The sequence below is a fragment of the Corvus moneduloides genome, chromosome 20, assembly GCF_009650955.1.
Source record: "Corvus moneduloides isolate bCorMon1 chromosome 20, bCorMon1.pri, whole genome shotgun sequence".
NCBI lineage: Eukaryota > Metazoa > Chordata > Aves > Passeriformes > Corvidae > Corvus > Corvus moneduloides.
Window position 1 is genome coordinate 3,135,071 of NC_045495.1, and position 24,399 is coordinate 3,159,469.

A 24,399-nucleotide genomic window follows, 5' to 3' on the forward strand; every position below is an offset into this window, starting at 1 on the left:
ATAAAGGGATGCACTCCCTGTTCCCTGCTCCAGTTCCCCCTGCACAGCCTCACTGGAGAGGGCAAGGAGTCACAGATACCTGAAAACCCTCTCCCAGCCTGCAAATAAAGGACAGCTAAAGCAAATTAATCAGAAAATAAATGAATTAGAAAACACCATCTCTATTAACCTTTCTTTCAAGTATAACAGCAACAGAAATGTGAGGTTTTCTTGACTGATAACACCTGTTATGAAGCCAAGGGCTCAGCCTGTTCCTTGCTGCACAGCCCTGTTGTTTGGAAGGAGAAGATGTGATTTGCTGGAAGGGAGAGAGCAGCAACCAGAGACATCAGCTTAAATCAAACCAAAAAACCACCACGGGACACTCCAGCACCCTCTGATTGGGAGGGCAGTGCAATTGGCATTTTCCTGGAAGAACTCCAAGGCACAGAGGAGCAGCCCAGTCCATTGCTCCAGCTAAGCTGAAACCTTCTTCATGTTGTGTTCAGCAAACCACTTGTCACTGTTGTCTGCAGCCATGGCCTGCACAAAGACAAGTGGGAGTGTGGTCAGAACAGGAGGAAAGCTCTCTGCAGGGATAAATCATTTTTTAGCTACTTGTAAGAAGAACAGACACTGAAAACCAGTGTTCTCTGCCACAGCAAGTAACGTGACCATGCCCCAAGGGGAAGGCTGGAAAACTCCACCCAGGGCACTCAGTGAGCTTTAAAAACGGATTTATTTTCCTTACCAAGCCTGGGCAATTTGCTTCTCCCAAAAACACTCAGCATGGAATGAAAATTAGATTCTACAGGTGTCTCTAATCAGGAAGAAAATGAATGTGCAGCCACTTACATCATCCAACAGCTTGTCACCATTAGGGTCCACCTTGGACAGCTCTCTGAACGCTTCATCTCCCACAAAACAGATTTCATGGCCATCCTAAACAGGAGCAGCTCAGTCAAAACCAATGGCAGAGAGCATTTAAACCCAATTTAATCACTGTTTCCAGTGTTACTCACAGGATCAGCCAGAATAACCACTTGCACCGTGGCTTTGCCAGGCGTGTCCAAGCTCACCAGAGGCGTCAGAATTTTCTGATTCTCCTTTTTCATCAGGGCTTCGATGCTTGGCAGCTTAAAACAGAAAACCAACCAAAACCATCCCACTGCCAGAAAGATAAGCAAACTATCTGCTCAGAGATATTCTGTTCACATTAAAAAACTGCCTTCCCCAGCTGTGGGGTAAGGAGAGGCGTGAGGGAAGCGTGGCTGTTACCTCGTCCTTGGCGCAGGAGAAGGCGATGCGCCCGAACGCCGTCCCGTGATCCACGGCCCCTCCACCAGCCTTCAGCTCCAGCTTGCACTGCAACAGGGAAAAGCCCAGCCTGGCTTCTAGGGACACTGCAGCTTTTTCTCCAGGATGTGGGTGATTCCAAAAATCCCCCATTCACGCACTTCCCAGCAAGGCAGAATCACCAGAGCAAACCACAGCTTTGCTTTTTTTAAAAACGCAGTTGAGTGTACACAAGCTTCAATGAAAACACTCTTAATTAAGTGCACAGTTGCTTTAATTAAGAAATTTTTTCCTTTTAAGATGCTGTTCTCATAAAATAAGAAGTTTTCATGGCGAGGTTTCCAAGGACTGACCTGATTATCAGCGTAGCCCAGCAAAGCCCTTTGTTTCTCCTCATCCTTCTCATATACTTTCATCCCAAGCAAACCAGACCAGTAGCTCACAGACTTCTGCAGGTCTGAGACACCCAGGGTCACCTTCCACACAGGATCTTGAGGATTGCAACAATTTCGAATTAGTTACAAATGTATTATAGGTTTAAATGCAGTTTTGCATTCTTGAAAAGTAACAAAGAAATGATAAAAAAGTGCTGTTTTTTAAAATGCCATCAAAATAAACACACAGCCCACTCTGATATCCCACTGGTAAATCCTTCTGAACACCAGTAAGGGTGAGGGTAAATATTTCACCTTGCTTGAGCTGTTCCTTGTCTTCCAGGTAGAACTTGTACCCTCCTGGGGCTTCAGCTTCAAAGACACCAGAGGTGACTTCTTTGAGGGGCCACCCCATCTTCCTGGCATTGCTCACAGCCTGGCTGGACACCAGAGTGATGCCCTATAGAGGACACAACAAAATTCACGGGGTGGCTGCAGAGACATCACCTGTTTTCACACAGGAAACGTGAGATCTCCATCTGCTGCCAGCCACCAAATCACAAAAAAATGATTAATAATAAATATAAGAGTGTTTTGCTAAGCATTCCGTGTTGGATCTGGCAGCCAGTACCAGCTGTCCCACACACACAGCAGAGGAAGAGCTCAAGGAATGCTTCCTGGACATTAAGTGAGCCCAAATCTGCTCTGGTTTCTGCTCTTCTGACCTGGAGACAACCACAAAAGCAACACTGAAGTGTTTAAGAAACCAAAGAGCATAAAAAAGTAGCTGGTACAACCCATTTGACACACAAGCTTCTAATTATTGAAGTAAATAAGCTTATCATGAGAAGGGTTGGCTGCTTGGAGTGGAACTCACCAGGAAGTCATTGCCCAGGCGATATTCTCCAATGCCATAATTGTAAGTCAGCTCTGCAACAAAGTGGTTGTCCTCTGGTCCGTAGCCCACCATGGTCTTGCTCCATTTTCCATCGTAAGGGCTGGAAGATCCGTATTGTCCACATTTTAATGTCATGAGTATTAAAAGTAACCACCAAGAGCTGCAAGTATTTGCGTTTCAAGGAGGAATTGCATTGTTAGAGTGAAATAATGGCATTTTGACCCCGGGCTGTCGTTCATGGCCATGTGATAAAAGCAATTCTACCTCATTAACAGCTCCTGCTTTAAGAGCACAGGCTGCTCATTAGCTGCAATTATATAATCACTTCCTTATTGCTAAGTAGGAAAGGGCACCAAACTGTCAGATTCCTTCAATTTCAGAGAGAAATGCATTCCTATTTCTCCTTTCTTTCATTCCTCTGTCTTTACAAAAGCTTTTGGGGCTACCAAGAGGGATTTTTAACTCAAGAACCTTGACAGTGTCACATCTATATAAATAATCATTGGAACTGAACGTAGTGACTGCTAAGCTTAGAAATAATTTGGTACAGTTAAGTACCAGTCTATAGGCGTGACATTTATGTTCAGGGTAAGCATCACACCTACACAGAGCGAGGGGCTGTAGGTTCCAAGGGAAGGCGCCTAATAAAGAACAACACAACCCTTACTTTCCTGTGAGCTACCAGCTGGCACATGGGCGGTCACGGCGGGCAGGGCACTCACCCGTTGCAGCTGGCCTTGCAGCCCTCCTCGAACTCCTCGTGCCTCAGCACCTTGAGAACCACACAACGCTTTGGGTTGGGAGGGGACCTTGAAGATCACCTCGTTCCAGCCCGGGATCCCTTCCCTAGGCCCGGTGAAGCGGGCGAGAAGAGGGTGAGCGCGGGCAGGACGTGGCTCCCATTTCCACCCCCATTTCCATCCCTTCCCCTGGGCCGCGGTCCGGGGACACGGCGGCCGCAGAACCGCCCGTTCTCCGGGACAGCCCCGGCCCAGCCCGCCCCTCCCTGGCCCCGCCGCTCACCCTCATGCCCAGCAGCTCCCGGTAGAACCGCGCGGTGCGGCCCCGGTCGCCCACTTTGAACACGAAGTGCAGCGCCCTGCGGGAAGCCATGACTGCGGCCGTGACGTCACGCGGCGCGGTGACGTCACGCGGCCGGGCGCGGTGACGTCACGGGGCGGGGCCGGCGCGCGATGGCGGCGCTGGGCCGCGCGTGGCGGGCGCTGCTGAGGCCCCGCGGGGCGCGGGGGGACGCGGGCGGGCGGCGCGGGGTGCGGGCGCTGCGGCGGAGCCCCGTGCGGGTGCTGCAGCCGCAGAGCGCCCGGGAGCGCCCGCAAAGCCCCGGGGAGCGCCCGCAGAGCCCCCGGGAGCGCTCGGAGCCGCAGCCGCCGCCTCCGCCCGCCGTGGAGCGCTGCGCGGCCGCGCCGGGGCTGTGGTACGAGAAGGCGGCGCCCGGGGACCGCAGGATGGGGTGAGCGCGGGGAGCGGGGCCCGGCCGTGCTGCCCTTTGTAAAACTCCCTGAATGGGAGGGGAATTCCAGCCTTGGGAGGAAGCGGGGAGACTGACACCCGCTGCCGGGCTGGGGGTACCGGGGGTGCTTCATAGAACCGGGGAGTGCATGGGTTGGAAGGGACCTTAAAGCCCATCCCGTTCCACCCCTTATCGTGGGCAGGGACACCTTCCACTGTCCCAGGTTGCTCCAAGCATCATCCTGCCTGGCCTTCGACACTTCCAGGGATCCAGGGCCTCGCCACCCTCACAGAGAGCAATTCCTTCCCAATATCCCATCTAATCCTGCCCTCTGGAAGTTCAAAGCCATTCCCCTTTGTCCTGGCACTCCAGGCCCTTGTTGAAGTCCTTCTCCAGCTCTCTTGGAGTCCCTTCAAGTACTGAAAGGTGCTGTAAGGTCACCTTTCCAGCCTTTCCTCTTAGGAGAGGTGCTCCATCCCTCGATCATCTTTGTGACCTCCCAGTGAAGCTCTCAGGGGCTGGTGAAGGTCAGACTGAAGGTGGTGTCAGCATCACAGCCACATCTCTGAATAATTTCTCCACAGAAAAGTGGTGACTATTGCCAAGTCAAAGAAGTTTCGGGATAATCACGGGAAGATTCTGCTGGAGGGGCACAGGCTGATCAAGGATGCACTGGAGGCAGGAGCTGTGCCACAAACGCTCTTCTTCAGCACTGTGGGGCACCTGAAGCTGCTGCCTGAGGCAGAGATAAAACAAGCCAGCTTGGTTAAGGTGAAATTTGAAGACATTAAGACCTGGTCTGACCTCGTGACTCCTCAGGGGCTTCTAGGTAAGTCACCTCTGAAACAGTTGTAACACTGCCCAAAGGGAAGCTTTTCATATTTAGGATAATGACTCTTAATAATCTTTCTTTAAACACAGCACAATGCTCCAGCCCTGCTGGAAAATAAGTTTTCCTTGCAAAGTGACAAACTCTGCTCCAACTTCCTTTAGGTGGTGCTTTTCCTAACACTTCCTCCAGCACATATTTATTGAAATTTGGGCCAACTCTCACAGAGCAGGCCTCTCCTTGGGGTGGGTCAGTCATAAACCTGTCACACTTCATTTCCTCAGGCATCTTTTCCAAGCCTGACCCTGCCAAGATGTCCTACCCTGCAGCTCAGCTCAACAACTCCCTGCCACTGCTCCTCATCTGCGACAACATCCGAGATCCGGGAAACCTGGGGACTATTCTGAGATCTGCAGCAGGAGCAGGCTGCGAGAAAGTGCTGCTCACCAAAGGTAAGAGGAAAGTTTGAGTTACCTGGGGGTAAGGCAGGGAATGAGGTGCTTGAAGATGTTCCCCAGAATTTGTAAGGAGTGGCTGGCGTGGTTCACTGTGGCTGCTGAATCCACCTTTGGGGGAGTCCCTGCGCTGTCACTGTTTCTCCCTGTTCCTTCCCAGGCTGTGTGGATCTATGGGAGCCAAAGGTGCTCCGTGCAGGAATGGGGGCTCACTTCCGTGTGCCCGTCATTGCCAACCTGGACTGGGAATCTGTTGCCACCAACCTTCCTGATGGCATCCAGGTCTGCGTGGCCGACAACAACGACCCGGATGTCCCGGCCAGGACCACATCCGTGCCGAGAGGAGCTGGGTCTGCTCCTGACAGCCCAAAAGCTCCTGTGAAATCCAGCCCCAAGGCTGCTCCTGAGCACGAGGATGAAGAGGGAGCAGCAGGAATCCCAGAGCTGGCTGCACAGCATTACTACGAGGACTGGGCACAGACTCCAGTGGCTGTGGTGATCGGAGGGGAGACCCACGGCCTGAGTCCGGCCGCACTTCGGCTGGCAGCCAGCACGGGCGGGAGGAGACTGGTCATTCCCGTGGTGCCAGGCGTGGACAGCTTGAACTCTGCTATTGCTGCCAGCATCGTGCTGTTCGAGGGCAAGAGGCAGCTGCTGTGGAGGCACAAGCAGGAGGATGACAGGCAGAAGCTCCCTGTGTCAGGCTGAATTGCTGTGGTTTGGGTGCTGAAGGAGCACCTCTTCCCTTTGGTTACCTTGAGAGTTAATAAACGAGCGGCTCGGGCTGTTTGGTTTGTAATAAATGAGTATTTAAGGCTGGAGACGTGCTGGGATGAGTGCGTGGCTCCCAGTGGATGTGGTGGCCACATGGTGATGCTAGAGAGAAGGGAAGGTTGATCACAGTGAGGAGGGAAAGGCTGAGTAGCAGTCCTGGCCTCACCTCAGCCGGTTCCCCCCTGCTCCAGCCCTTTCATCCAGCAGATCCGTGGAGACCTCAGATCCCTCGTCTGTGCTGGCCCAGCCAGGCTGCTGCTGACAGCGTGTGTCCTCCCCAGCCTGGCTGCTGGGAGTGGTTTTGGGGTCAGGAAGGCCAGGTTGCTGCCACCTGAATGGGTGCTGCCTGTGCTTACCCAAACCCTGTCCTCCAGCAATCACTCCAACCCTGCCGTGGGCGAGGCTGGCTGGGGGTGGCTGTGGTGTGGGGTGTCCGAGCTCCAGCACTCCTGACCACACCACTGCTGGGAGGTGCTGGGCTGCTCCTGGAACTGCTCACCAGTCAGTTCATCACTGCTGAACACGGGAACAACCTCTGAAACGTGCAGAACACAGGCTGGGTTTATACAGCCCGAGCTGGAGGCTGTTCCCAGCTCCTGGCAGGGTGGGAAGCTGCAGCAGGATAAAAGGGGAGACCATAATCCTGCCATAGCTGACTAATGAGCTGAAAGGGAAAAGCAGTGGCTTGCACAACACGCGCTATTGAGGCTGGGACATCGGGCTGGGAACGCTGCAGTGGCTGCCAAAGGGGCTCCCTCCCTCCTGGGGAGCTCCGACCCACCCCAGCAAACCAGGCACAGGCAGGGGCTGTGTGAGCCCAGGGGGGAATCCCAGGAGCCATCGATCCATGGGGTCAGGCTGGGGGCTCCTCTTCCCCCACACAGGCTCCCTCTCTGACAGCAGGACAGGCAGTCAGCACCTCCGGGGACGAGGTCATTGTAACAGTTTTATTACAAAGTTCCAATCACCATGTACAGTTTTTACAATGTCACTTTTCAAGGGCTCGGCTGTGCTGCTTGGGTTAGGGAGGGAGGGTTTTTTTCCTTAGGGTTTGGGTGGGGGTTTTTTTTTGGTTATTTTTTTAAAGAACAGCACCATTTACGTTGAGTTTGGGACACACCTACGAAAAACAGCTCAATCAACTAACACAGGGGAAAAGACAGTTCATACCAGAGAGAGGGACGAGAGGGGACAGGGAGAGCACAAGGAAGAAACAAGAGGTGAGGGCAGCCCGGTGGTGATCCTCCTCCTGGCTCAGAGTGGGAGGGACAGAGGGAATACCCACCCATGGCAGAGGGATGGACCCTGACACGAACAGCCAGTGCTGCCTAAGGCTGTCGGTGCTTGGAGTGAGGGGTGGGAAACCCACGAGGGAAGGTCTCACCCCCAGGAGGAAGAGCTTGGCTGTGCCGTGGTCTTTCAGAGGTTGTCAGCAGTTAAGACTTGTCTTGGCCTTGTCAGGGCACTTGCGTGGGAGAGAAAGGACTGGCCAGGGGCGATGGGGACAGTTTCCTTATTGCTTCCTGGAAGTCATTTAGTCCGCAGGGGTGGTAAGAAAGGAAAGAAGGGGGAGGAGGAGAAAGAAAAGAGCCCCAAGAACCCCACCCACTGCCTGATGCATACGTTGGGAAGAACACCATGCAAAAAGATTTGCCTGCTAGCTAGTGCCGTGTATAAAATAACAATACAGTAACAGTTCTGGCCTGGTTATTAGAGAATATATCACCATGAAGCACAAGCGAAGTCTCCAAACGCCAACAACTCCCTGCTGAAAGTGCATCTCGAGGAGTTTGCTTAGGAGAAGGATTCACTGCGTAAAACAAGGCACCACAAGAAGGTTGGATACTGGGTCGGGCGTGAGGACACGCTGGAGAATCCACAAGCGGCGGAAGAGAGACCTAGTTTTAAATAATGTCTGTTGGCACAGAGGCCCCTTAGATGGGCTCGGGTTTTAGCTTGTCTGCTAGAAAGTCGCTGACAAAGGCTTCCACGATTTCGGGCGTGATCTCCTCCACATCCATCACGTACTTGGCCCGGGCTGACATGTCCAGGATGGTGAGCAGGGGCGCAGCCTCGGGCAGGTTGGTGTAATCCCGCAGGGAGTCGGTCATGTCGTCCTGGAAGCCAAAAGGAGAAGGACAGAGGAGTCATCAGCAGAGCCAGGACACCAGGAGCAGTTTGCTGCTGCCACAGTCCATCCCAAGGGATTGGGCCTTGCACCAGCACTGCAGGACCACGAGCACAGCAAGCAACACCCATGTTGCTGCCTGCTCTGCTCGTGGTTTGTGTCAGAACCAAAGAGGGTTGGTTTATCCTAGGCTGGAATGGGACATGCACTCCTCCAACCCCTGCTTCCAGACTGACCCACTGCCCCGGCCACCCAGGAGCCTCTGGGACATCCATAGCTTGAAGAACTGAATGTGAGGACTGCCAGCTCTTTGGCAGCACAGCCACCTCACTGCTCACCAAGGGTGGATACCAAAGGGACCCAAGTGCATGCCTGGAACAAAGCAAAGAACAGGAATGGGATAAAGTCTTGTGCTTTGAGCCAACAATGAGACCCCATCAGCAGGTCCCAGTGTCTGGGCACACACAAGAGCACCAGGCTGCTTGCAGGGGGAGAGGGCTGCCCTCCCCTCACCCAGGCACGGCTCAGCTCTGGCCAAAGGCAACGATTTATCCCTCCCGAGGCTGTGGGATGCAAAAAGCCAGCACTGGTGCGATTCATCACCAAGCCCACGCTGTGCCGCACCCGGAGCGGGGCGTTCCTGCGCACCCCTTCCGAGGGGCAGGAATGGAATCCATCCACCTGGTTGGCGGCCGGGGCTCTGCAGCGCGTGGCGGCAGCGCTGGGGAGCTCCGGTCGCGCCTCCCCTTCCTTTGCAGGGGTTTCTGGCGCAGCTGGACCACGTGGCTGGAAGGGCGAGCAGGGCTGGGCTCGTCGCCTTGGCCACCCCCCACCCAGGTGTCGGGACGCCTCGTCCTTTATTTACAAAGGCACCAAGGAATATTTTTAATCAATGCAAAATCGGTCCAGACAGCGCTGGGAGAGCAATGGGAGGCGCCTGCTCCGGCCATGGCCGGGCTGCTTTGTGCGTGGGGGCCAGCGGAGCCCCGGGGCCAGCGCTCCCGGCTATTGAGGTGACGGATGAATGGGACGTGCCGGACGCTCCCCATTCTTCGGGCCGGCCGCTGCAGGGCCGTCGGGAGCTGCATGAATAGCAGCAATGTTTCAGCTACAGCCGGCGAGCGGGAGGAAAACGCTTCGCAGGCTCTGGGGGAGGGGGGAAGGTCTCGGACCCTCCCAAAATAGCCCTTTCCAACAACGGACTTATTCAAGGGTGCGGGGTTGAGCTGGGATGCTCAGAGACCCGTTATGGTGGTGGGAGCGGCTGCACAGAGGGGGCCAGTGGGGCTGTGGGTGGTGGCAGTGGGGGCCTGTCTGGCTGGGGGGGCCTGGGTGTGGCAGTGGGGACCCTTTTGTCGCAGGGCGGCTCCGGAGGGCTCCGCGCAGGGAACGCTGCGGCTGTGACGTGGGCGTGCAGGGACGGAGCAGGCGCAGCGGCTGCCACCTGCCCAGGCCCTGAGCAGTGATGTGGGAGGGGAACTGCAGGCCTGGGGGTGCTGGGAGCTTTTTTGACCCATAGACAAAACCTTCATCTGCCAGACTGCTGCAGGGCAAAGTGTCTGTGTGGGGGAAAGGGAGGCCAGAAGTCCTCCAGTTTTCCCATTTCCCATTCTCTCCAGCAGATCTTTGACTGTGAGCACTGCAGCCGGCACATGCCTCAAATACCATCCCAGCCAAGAAAAGCATGGCCAGCTCAGGAAAACAGCCGAAATTTCACTGGCTGGGCCAGGCTGAAACTCAAACCCTGCTCCTCTTCCCCTGCCCACACAGCCTCAGGGTTGAGTGGGCAGCAGCCCCAGTGTGGCAGCTCCGCTCCCTCCCACAGCCCCACTCTGCCTGTCCCTCTCCCATCTTCAGGCTTTTCCCCTTCTGACCAAACCCTTTGCTAGAAGTAACCAGCAAGGAGAGCATGGACTGAGCCAGGCCTCAAGTCTGGTTTTGCTCCATGGTGCCTGACAGCTGCAGTAGCTCCGTGCCTCAGTTTACCCACTGAACAACAACAACAGTGGTACCCATACCCAGCAGGACACAGTCCTGTGCCCTCCTTTCACTTACCTCACCCGCCACGAAGAAGAGCAACGGTGCCTCCTCCTCTTTGGCTTTGTACTTGGCTATGATTTTTTCAGCTATGGGCTGAACCAGTTGTTTCGCTGCCTCCGACTCCCCATCATCCTCTGAATCTGCAGGGGTTGGGGAGACAAATGAAAAGAGGCAAGGCAAAAAAAGGAGGTTAGGAGCAAAGGATGCAAACTGGCTCTGTCCCACTGCACCACCACACAGGAAGCCAGAGCCCGGATGTGCCGCATGGACTTCAAAGCCACACGGCTCTGGAGCAATTAGGGAGCAGCTGAAATGCACTACAGGGAAACACGTAACAGAAGAGCAACTCCTGCTCCCCAGATACTCCACTGCTTGCTCCCTGGTGCTGTTGGTGATACAAACAGGCACAAAGAAGCTGCTTTGTGGTTTGAGCACGTTTTGAAGACCAAACAAAGGTGCTGATCTGAGGCTGCTGCCTCCCCGCCCGCCACCCACCATCTCTCTGTCTCGGGATGGCTGAGCTGCAGCTCTGCTGCTCCAGTCTCAGCGCTGTGAAGGCAGCTTTGATTTGACAGAGGGAGGGTAGAAAGAGATGGCAGCATCAATCAAACACCAGCCACCACTGAAGTTCAAATAGTGAGCTGGAAAGAGGAGAGTCTGCGTCCTTGGGAAGCACTGAGATTAAAAGATTCCAATTCGGGGACAACTTTCAGGCATTAAAGGAAGAAAGCAGAAGAGAAGTCCCTTGTCTCCCCTCGTGGTCCCTGATGTAACCACCATGACAGGTCCAGCCCCCAGCTGGGACAGGCCCTGCCCAGAAAACTCTCTGCCCTTGCTCCACACATTCCTGTCCTCCTCTCTGGCTTCTCCAAGCAAAGCAGGAGATTCCAGAGACGCTGCACTCTGGATTTCAGGGTCTGTCCTGCGTGCAGGGCAGTGATAAATACACTGAGTTGCGGGGTGTCTGCAGGGATTGATTTTCCTACAAACATCGGCTGCTGGCAGCACTCCAGGCAGCCCTGCACACTCTGGCTAACCCAGCCCTAACCCCTCTGGGGAAGGAGGTAGATCAGTCAGGATTTATTCAGCACCAGCACTTGCTAAGCCTGCCTTCTCCTGGGGGTGTTGCTGCCTGTGCAGTGCAGGCACTGGTCTGCTGGGGGGGGTCTCACAGCAGGACAAAGCTGGCCAGAAGCCCCCATTCCCAGTGCCTGCCTTGCTGCAGCACCAGCTGCATCTCTGCCCCAGCACATCACTGGTGGATTTCATCAAGACCATCCACCCCCAAAAGCAGCAAGCAGGAGCCCCAGCTGTTCTCCTGATGAGCTGTTTGCAGCAAGGTGATAGAAAAACTTTGCTCAGAGCAAGATAAAAATAACTCTTTCCAGAGGCCTGCAGCGCCAGCCCCAATCCATCAGGCTTGGCGTGGCCAGCCGGTCCTTCCCGCGTGAGGAGAGGATTTTTGGCTCTGTGCTCACATCCCCCGCTGGGCTCCGCTGAATAAATAACCAGGGTCAAAAGGAAATCTGAAAGGGAAGAAGGAAAGGAGCGAGGGCCGTGTTATCAGCGCTGCAGAAGAGGGTGTGCTGCTCACAGAGGGCACACGAGGAAGCGGGACACGAGCCCTGCCCTGGGCCTGGCACAACACCAGCAAGGCAAGGGGGGCTTCTTCAGCAAACTCCACACAGCACACAGGGGACAGCTGCACCCCCTAGAGCCCAGGACCCTTCGACTCCCTCCCTGGGATGCTGTGTGCACCCCAGTGCTGCTCACCCAGGGCTCAGCCTGCAGCACAGCTCATCCCAGCCATGCCCTTTCCTGAGTTATTGTGTCCACTGCTGGCAGGGAAGCAATGAGGAATGAGCCATCCATGCTTTGGGTGAGTTCTAGGCCTGTTTCTAACTGCAGGGGAGCTTCATGTGTGGGTTAGCAGTGGAAGGACAGGAACTTTGGGGAAAAACCTGCCCCGTCCTGCAGCCAGGGGAATTGGGGGAATGGAGGACCAGCAGAGCATGAAAGGCTGCTCTGATTGTCACAGCCCTGTTCAGCCCAGGGACTCAAGTCCTGAGCTGTGGTTTCCAGCACTGATCTATAATCCCTCACAGAGGCACTTCCTCTGCCTCCTCTGTAACATCACGTGTGCCTCAAGTCCCTGCTCCAGAAAGGCTTTTCCCATCTCCACCACCACCAGCTGTGACAGTGTATTTCTCATACTCCCAACACCTCATCAGCATTCCTGTCCACAGCCACCACCACACCTTTGATATGACAGCTCCTCTGCGCTGTCAATCGCTGCTCCACCGCATCCCAGGGTGGTGTGTGGGAGCCCTGTGGGCACAGCAGGCTCTGGCAAGCTCCTGTGAGCTGCTGTGGCACGGGAAAGGCTCCAAGTCTGTCCTGAGGGGCTTCCACAGGGAGCTCTCTCCCCGCACTGGCCTCTCTCTGTGAGCACATAGTGATGGAAAATGGACATGGAAGGGATATCCCTTTCCATGGACACTGTCATCACCAGAGGCAGGTTCCCAGCCCTGTGGCCAGCTCTAGCCAAGCTGGCAGGTCGCCCAGCCCCCTTCCCCAGCACAGGCTCTGCTGTCACAGCAGGGATGCTCCATCCATACCTACAAAGAGAACGAGGCAGGGGCCCTCATTCAGCTGCACGGCGTTGGAGTCCGTCAGCTCCAGCACGGGCTTGGGGTGCCAGGGGAACTCGCGGCACTCGATGTCGTTCAGTACCTCCACCCGGCCCTGCCGCGTGATCACGTCTCCCTTGGAGTCCAGGACGATGAGAGTCGGGATGCCTGCGATGGAAAAAAACAGGGAGGGGGATCAGCCAAAGCATGAACTGGCCAGCAACAGGGTGTGGGGAGAAAGGCCTTTTTCTATGGCCTCCGGCCCTGGCAGGAGTCCAGCGAGCCTCCTGCCTGTCCGCAGCTCATGGAGTGGGGATCAGGCTCCCTGGATCCTGTTTCCGTCCTAGCAGAGTACTGCAATTCAGGAGCCAGAGCAGGAAGCTGAGAGACAGCTCTGGCCCTGCCTGCCTCTCCCTACCCTGGTTCAGGCAGGGATTGCTGCTGCCTGGTGCCCACGAGTGCAAATCCCACTGTACCACTGAGGGACCCTCCCTCTTGCACCGTGCCCCCTGTGCATCACCATCCCAGTGCTGAGATGTGGCTGCCTCTGGAAGGGCCCAATTCCCAGGAATGCACACAGCATGCAGACAACAGTGGCCAGGAAGCAGGGTGTGTTCCTTCCCAGAAGGAACACCTCGTATTTTAGCCCCCACAGCCCTCCAGCACTCTGCACTAATGGCCCAGCCATTTCCACAGCACATCCCTCTGGAGATTAACAAAACTGTGCAGGAATGTCCAGGTCTACAGGATCCTAGCAGGATGTGGCTCAGGAGATATCCAGTGATGGTCTGGCCCTTGGGAAAAAGCAGCATTTTGCCCTGAGCTATGGAGCTGGAAAGCTCTGTCATAAAGGAGAAGCTTTGTACAGGAAGTGAACACAGTTGCAGCAGAGACATAGCACAAGTCACCAACTCAGATGTCACTGGCAGTGGGGCAGGTTGGACACCAGCTGGTAACCATCCCATCTGATAAGGCACCGGCTTTCCGGCCACAAAACAGCCACGGGTGGGTCAACAGGAGCAGCTCATGTTGGTGACTTCATCTGGAAAGCACACCATTCCTCTGTCATCAGGGAGACAAAGAAACATCCCACAAGGAAGGAAGAGGGGACAGCAGGATCAGGCCCCAAGGGACGAATGAAGTGACCAGCATTAGTGCCAGGGACTGTTCATCACTCAGGCTTCAACCTGCTCCCTTATCCAGTATCTCTTTCACCTAGCAACATCCCTGGCAAGCTGAGGCAACTCAAACACTCCTGCCCTTCATCTCAAGGTTCATTTTAAAGCTCCTTCCTCAGAAATACCCTGCAGAACCCTTCCCTGAGCAGGGGGCACGCAGCACGTTTGCCCTTGCCGGGCTCCTGGCACTGCAGTCCCGCGTTTGTCCAACAGTGGGCTACTCACAAGCCCTCTGAATTCGAGGCATTTCTCTAGGAAATACACGGCCATCTGTGTGTCCCAGCCTGCCTGCAGGTCCAGGCGAGCGGCCGCATTCCCGTCATTCCAGCCCGGCGCATTCCTGCCTGCGCTGGGGCTGGTGCTAAGCAGCAGTGCAGGAACCCGCCCAATGGCTTCGATTGCAGATCCTAAGGGTACGCCAAGAAAACCATTTTGTATCACAAAAAGGCTTATTCATTACCTGCTGGTAATTCAACGTAGCCCCAGGGCAGGGATGGGTTAAAGAGACTGGAAGGAATTGGGAAATCTCACGCTGGCCCTGCCCTTACAGGCACAAAGTGCTACTGACACCAGGAGAAGCACTCGGTGCTCAGCAGCACGCAGGATTCGGATCTTGATCCATTTACGATCCCCAACCCCACCCCAAACGCCTGCTTTTCCATCCATTATACATGAGGGACAGGCTAGAGACTCTCAGGTCATCAGTCAGCCTGAGCAACTCCCAGGCAGAGGTTTCAAATAAGCTTTGCTGATCTGGGGAAATTAAGGGCCCAATTTAGAAACAGATCGCTGTGATTCTGCAGCTATCAAGGATTTCATCCACTATTCAAAGCATTCCTTTAGACTTCACCTAATTTGCATATGCAGATGCCCCCTCCCCCCCCCCCTTCCCAAACACCCAGCCATCAAACCTCCAACTGCAAATACAAAACTGAATCAGAAAACAGAGTATTTTTAAAGATAATTCACATCCCCATCTTCTCAGGTGACCTTTGTGACTACTTCCCTAAAAGACACACCCTGTTTTCAGGGGTCACAGACCTGCAGGACCAGGGAAACCATCCTTAATGTTATTCACACCTGCTAACCCAAATAATTCCCCCTTTCCACTCGTCCCAGCCACTATTTGTTATTTTAGTGCCTTTTGGGGGATTTGGTAATTGCCTTAAGTCATAACACCAGAATTTACTTATCAAGAAGAATCAGCGATCAGACACTGCAATGAATATTGTATAAGCTTGGATGAGAATTAGCATAGACAGGCTTGGTTGGATTTTATGCACTAGAAAATGGATTTGGCTCCCACGGGGCCAGCATTTTATGAAAACACAGGGGCCAAATGGTTTGTTACCGAACCTGGCAAGACATTTACATATTTATATATTAAACCCCACACCCCTCATGGAAATCTCATCTGCATGAAGTCTGTTGGGTCAGTAATCACAATCCACGTGAAGCAAACCCTACACCAACCACAGGACAGGTGGTGCATTTTATCGCTGTTTTTTCACTTTTTCAGAAGAAAACTCCAGGAATCTCCTGTAACAGTGACTTCCAGGCTGTGAGAGTGACCTGCGGGTGTCTGGGGAAGGGGAGAAACAACAGGGTTTGGAAGGCATTGCAAATATCTAAGAGACACCACGGAGTCCAGGGGGAATATTGAGGAACCCAAAAGGTCTCATGAGATACACAATAACAAGGGGTGATTCCTATCAAAGCATCAAGTTTATCACTGCTCCCCATCCCATCGGAAGGAGAACTAAGGCCAGGGGATTTCACCCAAGGCAGGACTGGGAGCTGCCTGCACAAAAGGGAATTATTTCTACACAGCCACAACACAAGACATGACTCTTTCTCAGAACAGCACTGCACCAGAAGCAATTTACTAGAGGTGGTATGGTACAGCCTCTGACTGCACATGAGTTATGAATAGAAGCATTCAAGTAAACCCAAATAAAGGCCAATAACTCAACTTACATTTTATACTGAGTTTTTAAATGTTGTAGGGGCCAACATGGGACTAAAACAACAAGAGATTTGACTCTTGCTGCTTTCCACCACTCAGGAACTTAAAGCAGACAGGGAAGACAAGCTCTTCTGTTGTTTCAGTACCCAGCCTTCAAAAACCAGTGGGAAACCTCCTCACGTTGTGCTCACAACCCAAGCAGCAGGATGGTAACCTGGACATTCACTGATCACTGGTGCAGCTCCAAAGAGAGCTTTCAGAGAGGCAGCAGCAGAACCATGAATGTGGGGAAAGGCTGATGAGATTACACAGATATGAGTTTTCATTTAGGTGGAATAACCACGCGTGGTGATGAGCAGAGCCCACAACACCCAGCTCTGTTTGCAGGAAGCTTTTGTTCCAGCTGGTGTGAAAAGCTTGACTGCAAACAGGCAGGCAGCCCCAAAGTCTGCATGGAGCTGAGATTCAGGGATAACATGGGAGCTACCTGGGCACAGAAAGGGATTGGCGTGCAGGGGAACAGCCAATATTTACATTTTCAGGTCAGCACACAACAAAGAGAGATACCTTTAAGAAGGCAGCAGCTGGAGTTGGAGGGAAAGCTGTTGTCACTGTTTCCCTGGCTACAGCATGCCTGGTGCTCAAGTATCCATGTCTGGACACCTTATTTACAGAAAGTCCCAGTGAAACTGGCAGCAGTCCTGCAGCGCTCGGCCGAAACCAGCACTGGAAAGGGTTGTGAGCAGGCCGGGGAAAAGACGGATGAATTTGGAAAGCACTCGCCTCATGGGAAGGTCATTAAGCAGCAAAGTGATGGCTGTTTAAAGTAGGCAAATGGTTATTCTTGGGCTAAGGTCAGGGAACAGAGCTGAGTGGCAGCACCTGAGCTCATGCCAGAAGTGGTGTTTGGAGAGGACCCCAAGGAGGGATTATTTCTCCTGTCACTCTCCCATGCCCTCGGCCACCTTTGGCAACACTCCTCCTTCCCTGCAGACCACACTGACACTCTGCCAGCCTGCACCCACCCAGCCAACAAGAAGCTAAGTCAGGGGAGGTTTAGGTTGGATATCAGGAAAAAGTTTTTCACCCAGAGGGTGGTTGAGCACTGAAAGAGGCTCCTCAGGGAAGTGTTCACAGCACCAAACCTGTCTGAGTTCAAGAAGCATTGGGACAAAGCTCTCAGGCACAGGGTGGGATTGTTGAGTGTCCTACATAGGGCCAGGAGCTGGATCTATGATCCTGATGGATCTTTCCAGCTCAGAATACCCTATGATTCTATGGCATCACACAGAAACAGATGAGAAGCAGCCACATTGCAGCAAGATCCTTTAACCACAGGGAGAAACTATTTGTACACACACGAGATCTCACCAGCCAGTCACCTTACACACCTCTGTGCTGCAGTTTGTCCCCTGCTGGAACAAGTTGCCAGCCCCTAGGAAGGCTGCTGTGAGCTTTTATCATCTTCGTGACTCTCTGAAGCCATCCAGACATGCAGAGTCTCTCCCTGCCCCTACGAGCAGCCAGGGCTGCTGGAATTCTGGCACTGGCATGTACAGTAAAAGCAAAGCCATGGTTTACATCAAACACTCTCTCTTTTGTAATTCATGTCACTAACATAAACCAGATGCCATCTTCCTCAGCCCCTGCACAGGACGATGGCCTGCCTTTGCATTACATAAACCGGCAAGAAAATGAAATTTAAACCGGCAAGAAAAAGCAAAAATAAATAAATCAGTAATTAGACTAAAAACATCCAAGCCAAAAACAGCTTCCAAGTTTCCAGGAAGAATTAGGTTGTTTATGGAAGTCCTGTTTCAACTAACAGCCTGCCTGGCAGGTGGTAGGAATGTGAGTTTGTGGAAAGCAGAAACATGAAGCGGCTCTGCCTGGGGCACTGTGCTTTGCTTTGCTGTTTTCTTGGTTTAGTTAAACAAGAGGAGACATTACAAATACTCAACAAAAGGAGGGGGGAAAAGGAGATCTGTGTCTCAGTGTGGCCTTTCCTACCTTGGATGCCGTAGAGTCGGTTCAGGCGTGACCGTCTGGCCTCGTCAGCGTAGGGCACAGCCACCCAGGGCATCTCACTGAAGTACTGCTTGAAGGAGTCCTCCGACCTGTGCAAGGGGAACACAGCATGGCATGCAAAGCCCTCCACTTGCCAGGCTCCCTCCTCATTAAAAACCTGGCCTGCAAAGCCCTTTATGCCTTCACCAAAACCCACCAGTAAGTGCTGCTGGGAGACAGTGAGACCAAATTTGAGAAGTTGTCCCTGGTCTATTTTTTTCCCTAATAAAATATTTCAAACTCTCCAGGGTACTTGGATGCCAACCCATGGTGACAGCAGCAGCTCGAGTATCCTTCAGAGATCAGAGCCACAAGACACAAAGTGAAGCACAGACCTGCTCTTGCCGACCCCATTCTGCATGTCCCTACTGGGCAGAGGGAAAGGACTCAGGCAGCCTTTCTGATACCAGAGCCAAACTGCTCTGCCTGCACAGGGTGTGAGTGCTGCCTCACCTGTCTGCACTGACGAAGAGGATCTCAAACTTCTGGCCTGCCTCCTTGATTTTCCGGTAGGACTCCACCAGCACCCTCGTGAGGCTTCGGCATGGCGGGCACTGCAAAACACAAGCACAAGGACATTGTCTCCTCCTCAGGACCAGTCCCACACCCAGCAGGGCCAGGTGACCCAGTGACCATGAACTGGTGTGACCTCATCTTTGCTGCAGTGCCTGAACATGGCTGGGGTTTATGGTCTGTAAGTTACCAACAAAACCTCTTCCATTTTCAAAATCTGACCACTCTCCCACTTACAGGGCCAGCTGAGGATGACAGGCCACTGCAATGCTGATGATCAAAGCATCTTAAATTCTTCAGCACCAACCAAACCAGGGTCTTTACTCTCCCTGAGCCCACTCCAACTGCTCTGCACAGCACCTCCCACTCACCCAGTGCGCGGAGAAATAGACCCCAACGTGAGAGCCCTCCAAGGCACTGCTGTCCAGTGTCTGCCCATTGTTCCTTAGCAGAGGCCCAGCAACAACTTCACTGAAGGGTTTTGGCCCCCAAGGGAACTCCAGACCTGGGGAGGGGTCAGGATAGGGGTGGAAAGAAGACATAAGACAGTAACATGCATAAGCAAGTTTTACAGTTTCAGAAAGTTCCACTAGAAAAACCACCCCACCTTCTGCAAGGATACAGGGGATCCTGTCTGAGGAACCCGACTGGGGTTTATTCCCATCTAAGGGGGATGCAGAACACCTCAGCTGTCAGGCACCACCACACCCTTGCCCTGAGGTGAGGAAGCCAAGCTCTGCACTGCAGCCAGGGTCACCTCTCTCTCTCAGGCAGGCTGCACCCAAGGCAAAGCACCTTCAGCCTGACAAAGCCTGCTCTGGTTTTGTGCCTGCTGAGGCATCTTTTCCTTATCAACAGCGTTTATTTTAGCAAGAGAGGGCAAGGTGGTACGTGCTCAGGAATGCAGTCAGACTGTGTCCCTTATGCTGATACTAACCATATATTTCTACACATATCCATACATGTCTTTGTTTATAAACCTGAGCTATATATATGTAAAAGATGGTGTGTTTATATCCATATATCTCTATATATATCTTACACTAACTCTCTGCACCCCAAAGCAAGCTGTGTGTGTACACACAAACATGCTCTGAATCATCTGCTGCCAGCTCCCAGAGCAATCCATCCATGTGTTCAGCCAGAGAGGAGAAAACATCACAGATGGCTCAGGCCACAACATGTTCCTGCTGTACAGCTCCTGCCACTGAACTAAAGACTCTGTCACCATGCTCAGTATTTACTGCACCAAGAAACAATGAGGCTGTAATAAAAAAAATGGATGGACAACTACAGCAGATGACTGATGGGTCTGCAGGGTCTGTGAGTAAGGGCACACATTTGGCTCATTCGGGTTTTTTCCAAATTGGAAGAAGATAGATGTAGCATCAACTCCCAGCACAGCAAGCCTCAGCAAGGGAGAATAGTAGTATTTTTCTGTTTAATTTGTAAATAATGGGAAACTCATTAACCTGAGTGTGATGTCAATGATAGAAGTCCCATTCAGTATTCTGGAAGGATTCTGCTCCTAAGGTATGGAAAGTCTGGGCCCTCATTCTGTCTGTCCATGTGCCTCCATCAGGGAAAAATCCAAACTTCATGTTTCAGTTAGCCTAACCTTTTCCTCATTAGCACTCCAGACAAAAATCCTGGAGGGAAATTCTTTGTTCTTCTCAGTAAGCAAAACCAAAACACAAGATCTGGTAGGAATGATGAAGAAAATTTTACGCCGAAAATAGCACAGTGCTTTGAATAGTTAAGTATGACAATAGTTCTTTGTTCCCTCCCCCTCAGGCCATTCAGAATGAACTGGAATGAAAAAGCAGCTGTGTCCCCATGTTTCTGTGGCACAGGGGACTCCAGGTCTTACCTTCAGGGTCATCTCGGATGACCAGGAGGCCATTCCTGCAAACCACCTTCCCAGTGGCGGCATCGATAAATATTAGGGAAGGAATGTTGGAGACTCTGTACTTGTTCCACAGCTTCAGCTGTAAAAAAGATTGGGAGGGGAGATAAGGAAGGTAAACTTGGCAGCGTGAAGAGGAAGATTTTGGAGCATTAGCATCTTTCAGAGCAGAGGTCAGAGGTGAGCAAAGAAACAGAGCTGGTGCTTCAGGGATGAGCGTGAAGGAATGTGAGGAAGAGCTGCTGGGCCAGTGCCCACAGAGACCCTCACCATCACCACCATCCCCTCAGGACCTCAGGTGAGACCCCCATGTGTCTCATACCTGCTGTGGGCTTGCCCGTGAGCACAGGCAAAGCTTCTCCTCCTCCTGCTTTTACCTCTTTGCAAGTAAAATGGGGATAATACTTGCCATGCTTTGAGCTCTTTGTTTAGAAGACATGGTAAGCACAAATACTTTTAATGCCACTGCTCTGAAGCAATTTGTAATGCTTCCCTGGCTGTTTCCTCCCCTCCCACTTCCATGTTCATTAAACAAACCAGCAACCCCTGCCAAAACACAGCCAGGCTGAGCACAAGGCCAACACACAAAAAAATTATTCTTCTGCAACTGGGGCTTCCCAGGTTTGCTCCCAGGAGCTGATTAAGGGCTTTGACATCAGCCTGGGGGCCCAGCTCATCCATCCTGCACTGCCAGCTCTGCAGGCTGATGGCCACGTTTTGGGCATCCCAGTCTGGATGGGCCCGTCTGCTGGTCGCTACGTTTTGCAGCGAGCTTGGCTCTGCACAACACTGGTGACAGAGTGCTCTGGGTGTCACACACTCCTGGGCTCACGTTCCCCAGGATATGCTTCTGGCACAGGATAATTTAGAGCTTAACTCATGCACAGAAGCTGGCTGGGATGAGGAGGAACAGGACCACGACAGCTGCTGGCACAGCACAGGCTGCAGGTGTGGGCTGGCAGAGCCACTCTCCCCACCACGCATGGAGGAGCTGCTGCCATCACCTCATTTTCCTTACATTTCTCCAAGCATTTCAACCCAAACAGCCCAGTGGTGAATTATCAAACTCTCAAACAAAAGCCAAACCATAGCCAAGAGCCAAATGGGGAAGGAAACTAATCTCCACGTTCCCCTAACATCAAGCTCTGCTCTGCAAAGGCCCTCGGGTTCCGTGTGTTTACAACGTGCTCCAGTTGGGAGAATAAAACCCAGGCACAGGAGAAGCACAGAAGGGGCCCACCAGTGTCAGCCAGCACAAGAGCCAGGGAAACCATCACACGATGTGCTGCTGCTTCCACCAGAACTTCTCAGAGAAACTGCACCCACGTGTTTCCAGAGGAAGAACTCTGCAGATCGCTGTCCCTGATTTGCAAAGAGAAGCAATCCCATTTCCTGAGATGGGAACGATCCCGGGACGAAGAGAAAGGCAAGGTTTTGTGTCCCACCCACCAGCCTTCCATTTCCAATAGACATATTAATGGAATCACAAACCAAATGGCTTTGGGCATGAAAAGAATAAAGAAACTGTACTCAGTACAAACCAGCCCCCTCACAATGATGGTGTTCAAACCACAGAAGATAAAATCCACTTCTGTGAAGTTTAAAGGGTGGGGGAAAGCTCTTTATAAGGATCACAGGCATTTAACAGGGTGCTGCAAACAATAAGGAAATTACAACTAGCAATCGGATCGTTCTCTTTAAATAGTTGCTTACATTACACTTCATTTTGCCAAGTCCTTTGTATACAGAAGCAGCTCCCCCAGGGCATCACGGCGGGTCCTGGCAGTTTTGCTTGGCTGGGGAAGCAGCAGGGTCTGCACTTCGGAGCCAAGAGGCTGCATGGACTCGCTGTGCTCAGAGGGATGGGGCTGGAACACCTCAGATAAGGGGAAAACACCAAACCAAACCTGCTCAAAGCACTGCAGCAAGCGTGGCATGGCTGGCTCCAGGCAGTCTACGGGGTCCAGCACATGTGCTAACTCTTTCCAACAGCTGGTCCTAGGTCTTCTCAGGATGTGTAAACCATCAGGCCCCACTGGACCCAAACTGCAGGCACTTGTCTTGGTTTCCCAGACATCCACGGCACGGGCAATCTGCAATCCAGACACTCTGTCCCCATGAAATCAGGAGTTGCCACTTCTAACTCATCAGTGAGAATGCCTCAAGCAAGCACCAAGCCACGTGTGTGTCAAAAGGGTCAAAAAGCATCAAAAGAGGTCAACATGACACCTGTTGCTGCTGGGGGAGCATGTCCATCACTGAGCTTTGAGACCTGAACCTAAAGAACATCATGTCACACTCAGTCACACGTTGGGTGAACGAGAAAAAGCCATTCAAACGGGAAGGTTTTACCTTGCACCTGTGCAAAAGCTCCCAGGCACAACCCACCGGCCCAGGTAACACCAAACCAAGTTTCAGAGCTTCGTACAGGCTGAGCAGCACTTCCTATTTCTAACAGATTTGCTGCCTGGGTTATCACTGAAACCCATCACACAACACCAGTGGACAAACACAACAATTGCATATAAAGCAACTGGAACTGGGTTGCCATTTGAAGCCTATTATAAAAGCCTTGAATTGGAAGTTAGTGGTCTCGATGCACTAACCATATTAATTCCATCCAGGAATGTGCTGTTTAAAGTGGGAGCAGTTTGGTTTGATGACTCCCCTGTGCGCAAGGAAAGCTGATGGGGAATGAGAAACGCACGCGCTGCAGGAGGAGTGCCAGGATCTACCACAATTCCCACCACCCTGGCCCTCATCAGCCAGATTCCAGCCTTTCCAGAGCCTGTCAGACATTTGGGAAGGAAGCCTGATGGCTGCTTTTACTGCAGGTCTGACCTGAAAGAGCAGAACCTTGGTAGGAAATGGGCTGGTTCATTTTAGCCAAGCTAAAGACAGCTCCCGATGGGATTCCCACGCTGTGCCACTATTTTGCACCTAAACTACAGCTTCCAGCCAGGACATCTGATCTCCACCTAAAACCACTGGGATGACCCAACCTGCCTTGTGGCAAACTATTGCACTAGTTAGCTTTTCTCAGGGTAAAATGCCAGGGATTTGCACATGTGAAGGTTTTGCAAAGGGGACAAGCTCAGCTTACACCCACTGCTTGTGGTCCATGCAGAACGGGAAATCCAGGAGAAAAAAGGCATCCCTGCAATGGGTACCTGCACAACCACACACCTCACAAAGGATTCTGTGTCAGGCTGGGTGTGGGATGCAGAAAGCAAATTACAACTTGCTGTGAGACCGCGGGCTGATGGGATGATAGCTCAGGCAGCAAGGCAGAGTGCTGCCTCAGCAATTCTGAAAAGCTGTTTTTCCTGCCGTGAAGAGGATGACATATAAATAACATATTCCACACACTCTAAGGATTTGATCATCCATTTAAAGAGGGGATCTCTGCTCCGCTTCCCAACAGCTGTTGCAAATCTGTGGGATCAAGCCAAAGCTAACACAGATGTGGAAATAATCTATGGACTATTCAGCCTGAAAGCAGCTGATCCTCTCGCAGCGCCCTTTGCTCCTGGTTCAGGCCTGCTACAGTCACTGCTCACCCCAGGACACCCACTGGAGAAGGACTGAGGAAATACAGCCCCTCACAAGACTCTGTGCAGGCTGAGCAGCCTTACAGAGACTTCTCTGGCTCCTGTGCAGGTGGTTTAGTACAGCCATCCAGTGGAAAAAACAGAGTCACCGGATTCCTCCAGTAACTTTATCCCTGCACGAAAGCATCACCACGCTGTCCTAGAAACCACAAGCCCTGGGTTCCCTCCATGATTCCATCCACAGCCAGCTGTGAGAGGCTTTCAGAGATCACTCATGATCTGAGGAGGGCTGAGGCGATCCCCAGATGTCGGCCATGCAGCAGCACAAGGCTGCTCTCCCCACC

The 24,399-nt window shown here is 52.7% G+C and overlaps 3 protein-coding genes across 7 annotated transcripts in view; 1 reads left to right on the top strand and 2 right to left on the bottom strand.

Moving 5' to 3' along the window:
• Nucleotides 1-125: 125 nt before the first annotated feature.
• Nucleotides 126-3,707, bottom strand: GLOD4 (glyoxalase domain containing 4). Of its 2 annotated transcripts, XM_032130369.1 has the most exons (9): nt 3,571-3,707; nt 3,270-3,319; nt 2,527-2,647; nt 1,965-2,109; nt 1,629-1,765; nt 1,258-1,344; nt 1,002-1,115; nt 835-921; nt 126-522 (listed from the first exon to the last, which is right to left on the bottom strand). In XM_032130369.1, exons 1-9 carry the CDS (start codon nt 3,658-3,660, stop codon nt 457-459), a joined length of 897 nt encoding a protein of 298 aa, XP_031986260.1. In that variant the 5' UTR covers nt 3,661-3,707; the 3' UTR covers nt 126-456. The 2 variants fall into 2 exon arrangements, with proteins under 2 accessions (XP_031986260.1, XP_031986261.1); XM_032130370.1 differs by lacking the exon at nt 3,270-3,319 and having other exon boundaries at nt 3,571-3,645.
• On the top strand, nt 3,693-6,123 carry MRM3 (mitochondrial rRNA methyltransferase 3; the record flags this gene model as incomplete). Its single annotated transcript, XM_032130343.1, has 4 exons — nt 3,693-4,018; nt 4,603-4,847; nt 5,132-5,299; nt 5,463-6,123. Coding segments are annotated over 4 exons (1,287 nt in total), but the record flags the coding sequence as incomplete, so codon positions are not given.
• Nucleotides 6,124-7,003: 880 nt separating this feature from the next.
• The window catches only part of NXN (nucleoredoxin), a 47,927-nt gene continuing 30,531 nt past the window's right edge, over nt 7,004-24,399 (bottom strand). For 3 of the 4 annotated variants that reach the window (XM_032130365.1, XM_032130368.1, XM_032130367.1), the window contains exons 2-7: nt 20,469-20,586; nt 18,970-19,103; nt 18,539-18,639; nt 18,029-18,135; nt 12,863-13,042; nt 10,391-11,770 (exon numbers count right to left, since the gene is read on the bottom strand). In XM_032130365.1, coding sequence (XP_031986256.1) covers nt 11,325-11,770; nt 12,863-13,042; nt 18,029-18,135; nt 18,539-18,639; nt 18,970-19,103; nt 20,469-20,586 — 1,086 coding nt within the window. In that variant the 3' untranslated portion in view covers nt 10,391-11,324. The other variant, XM_032130366.1, reaches the window with a different exon arrangement.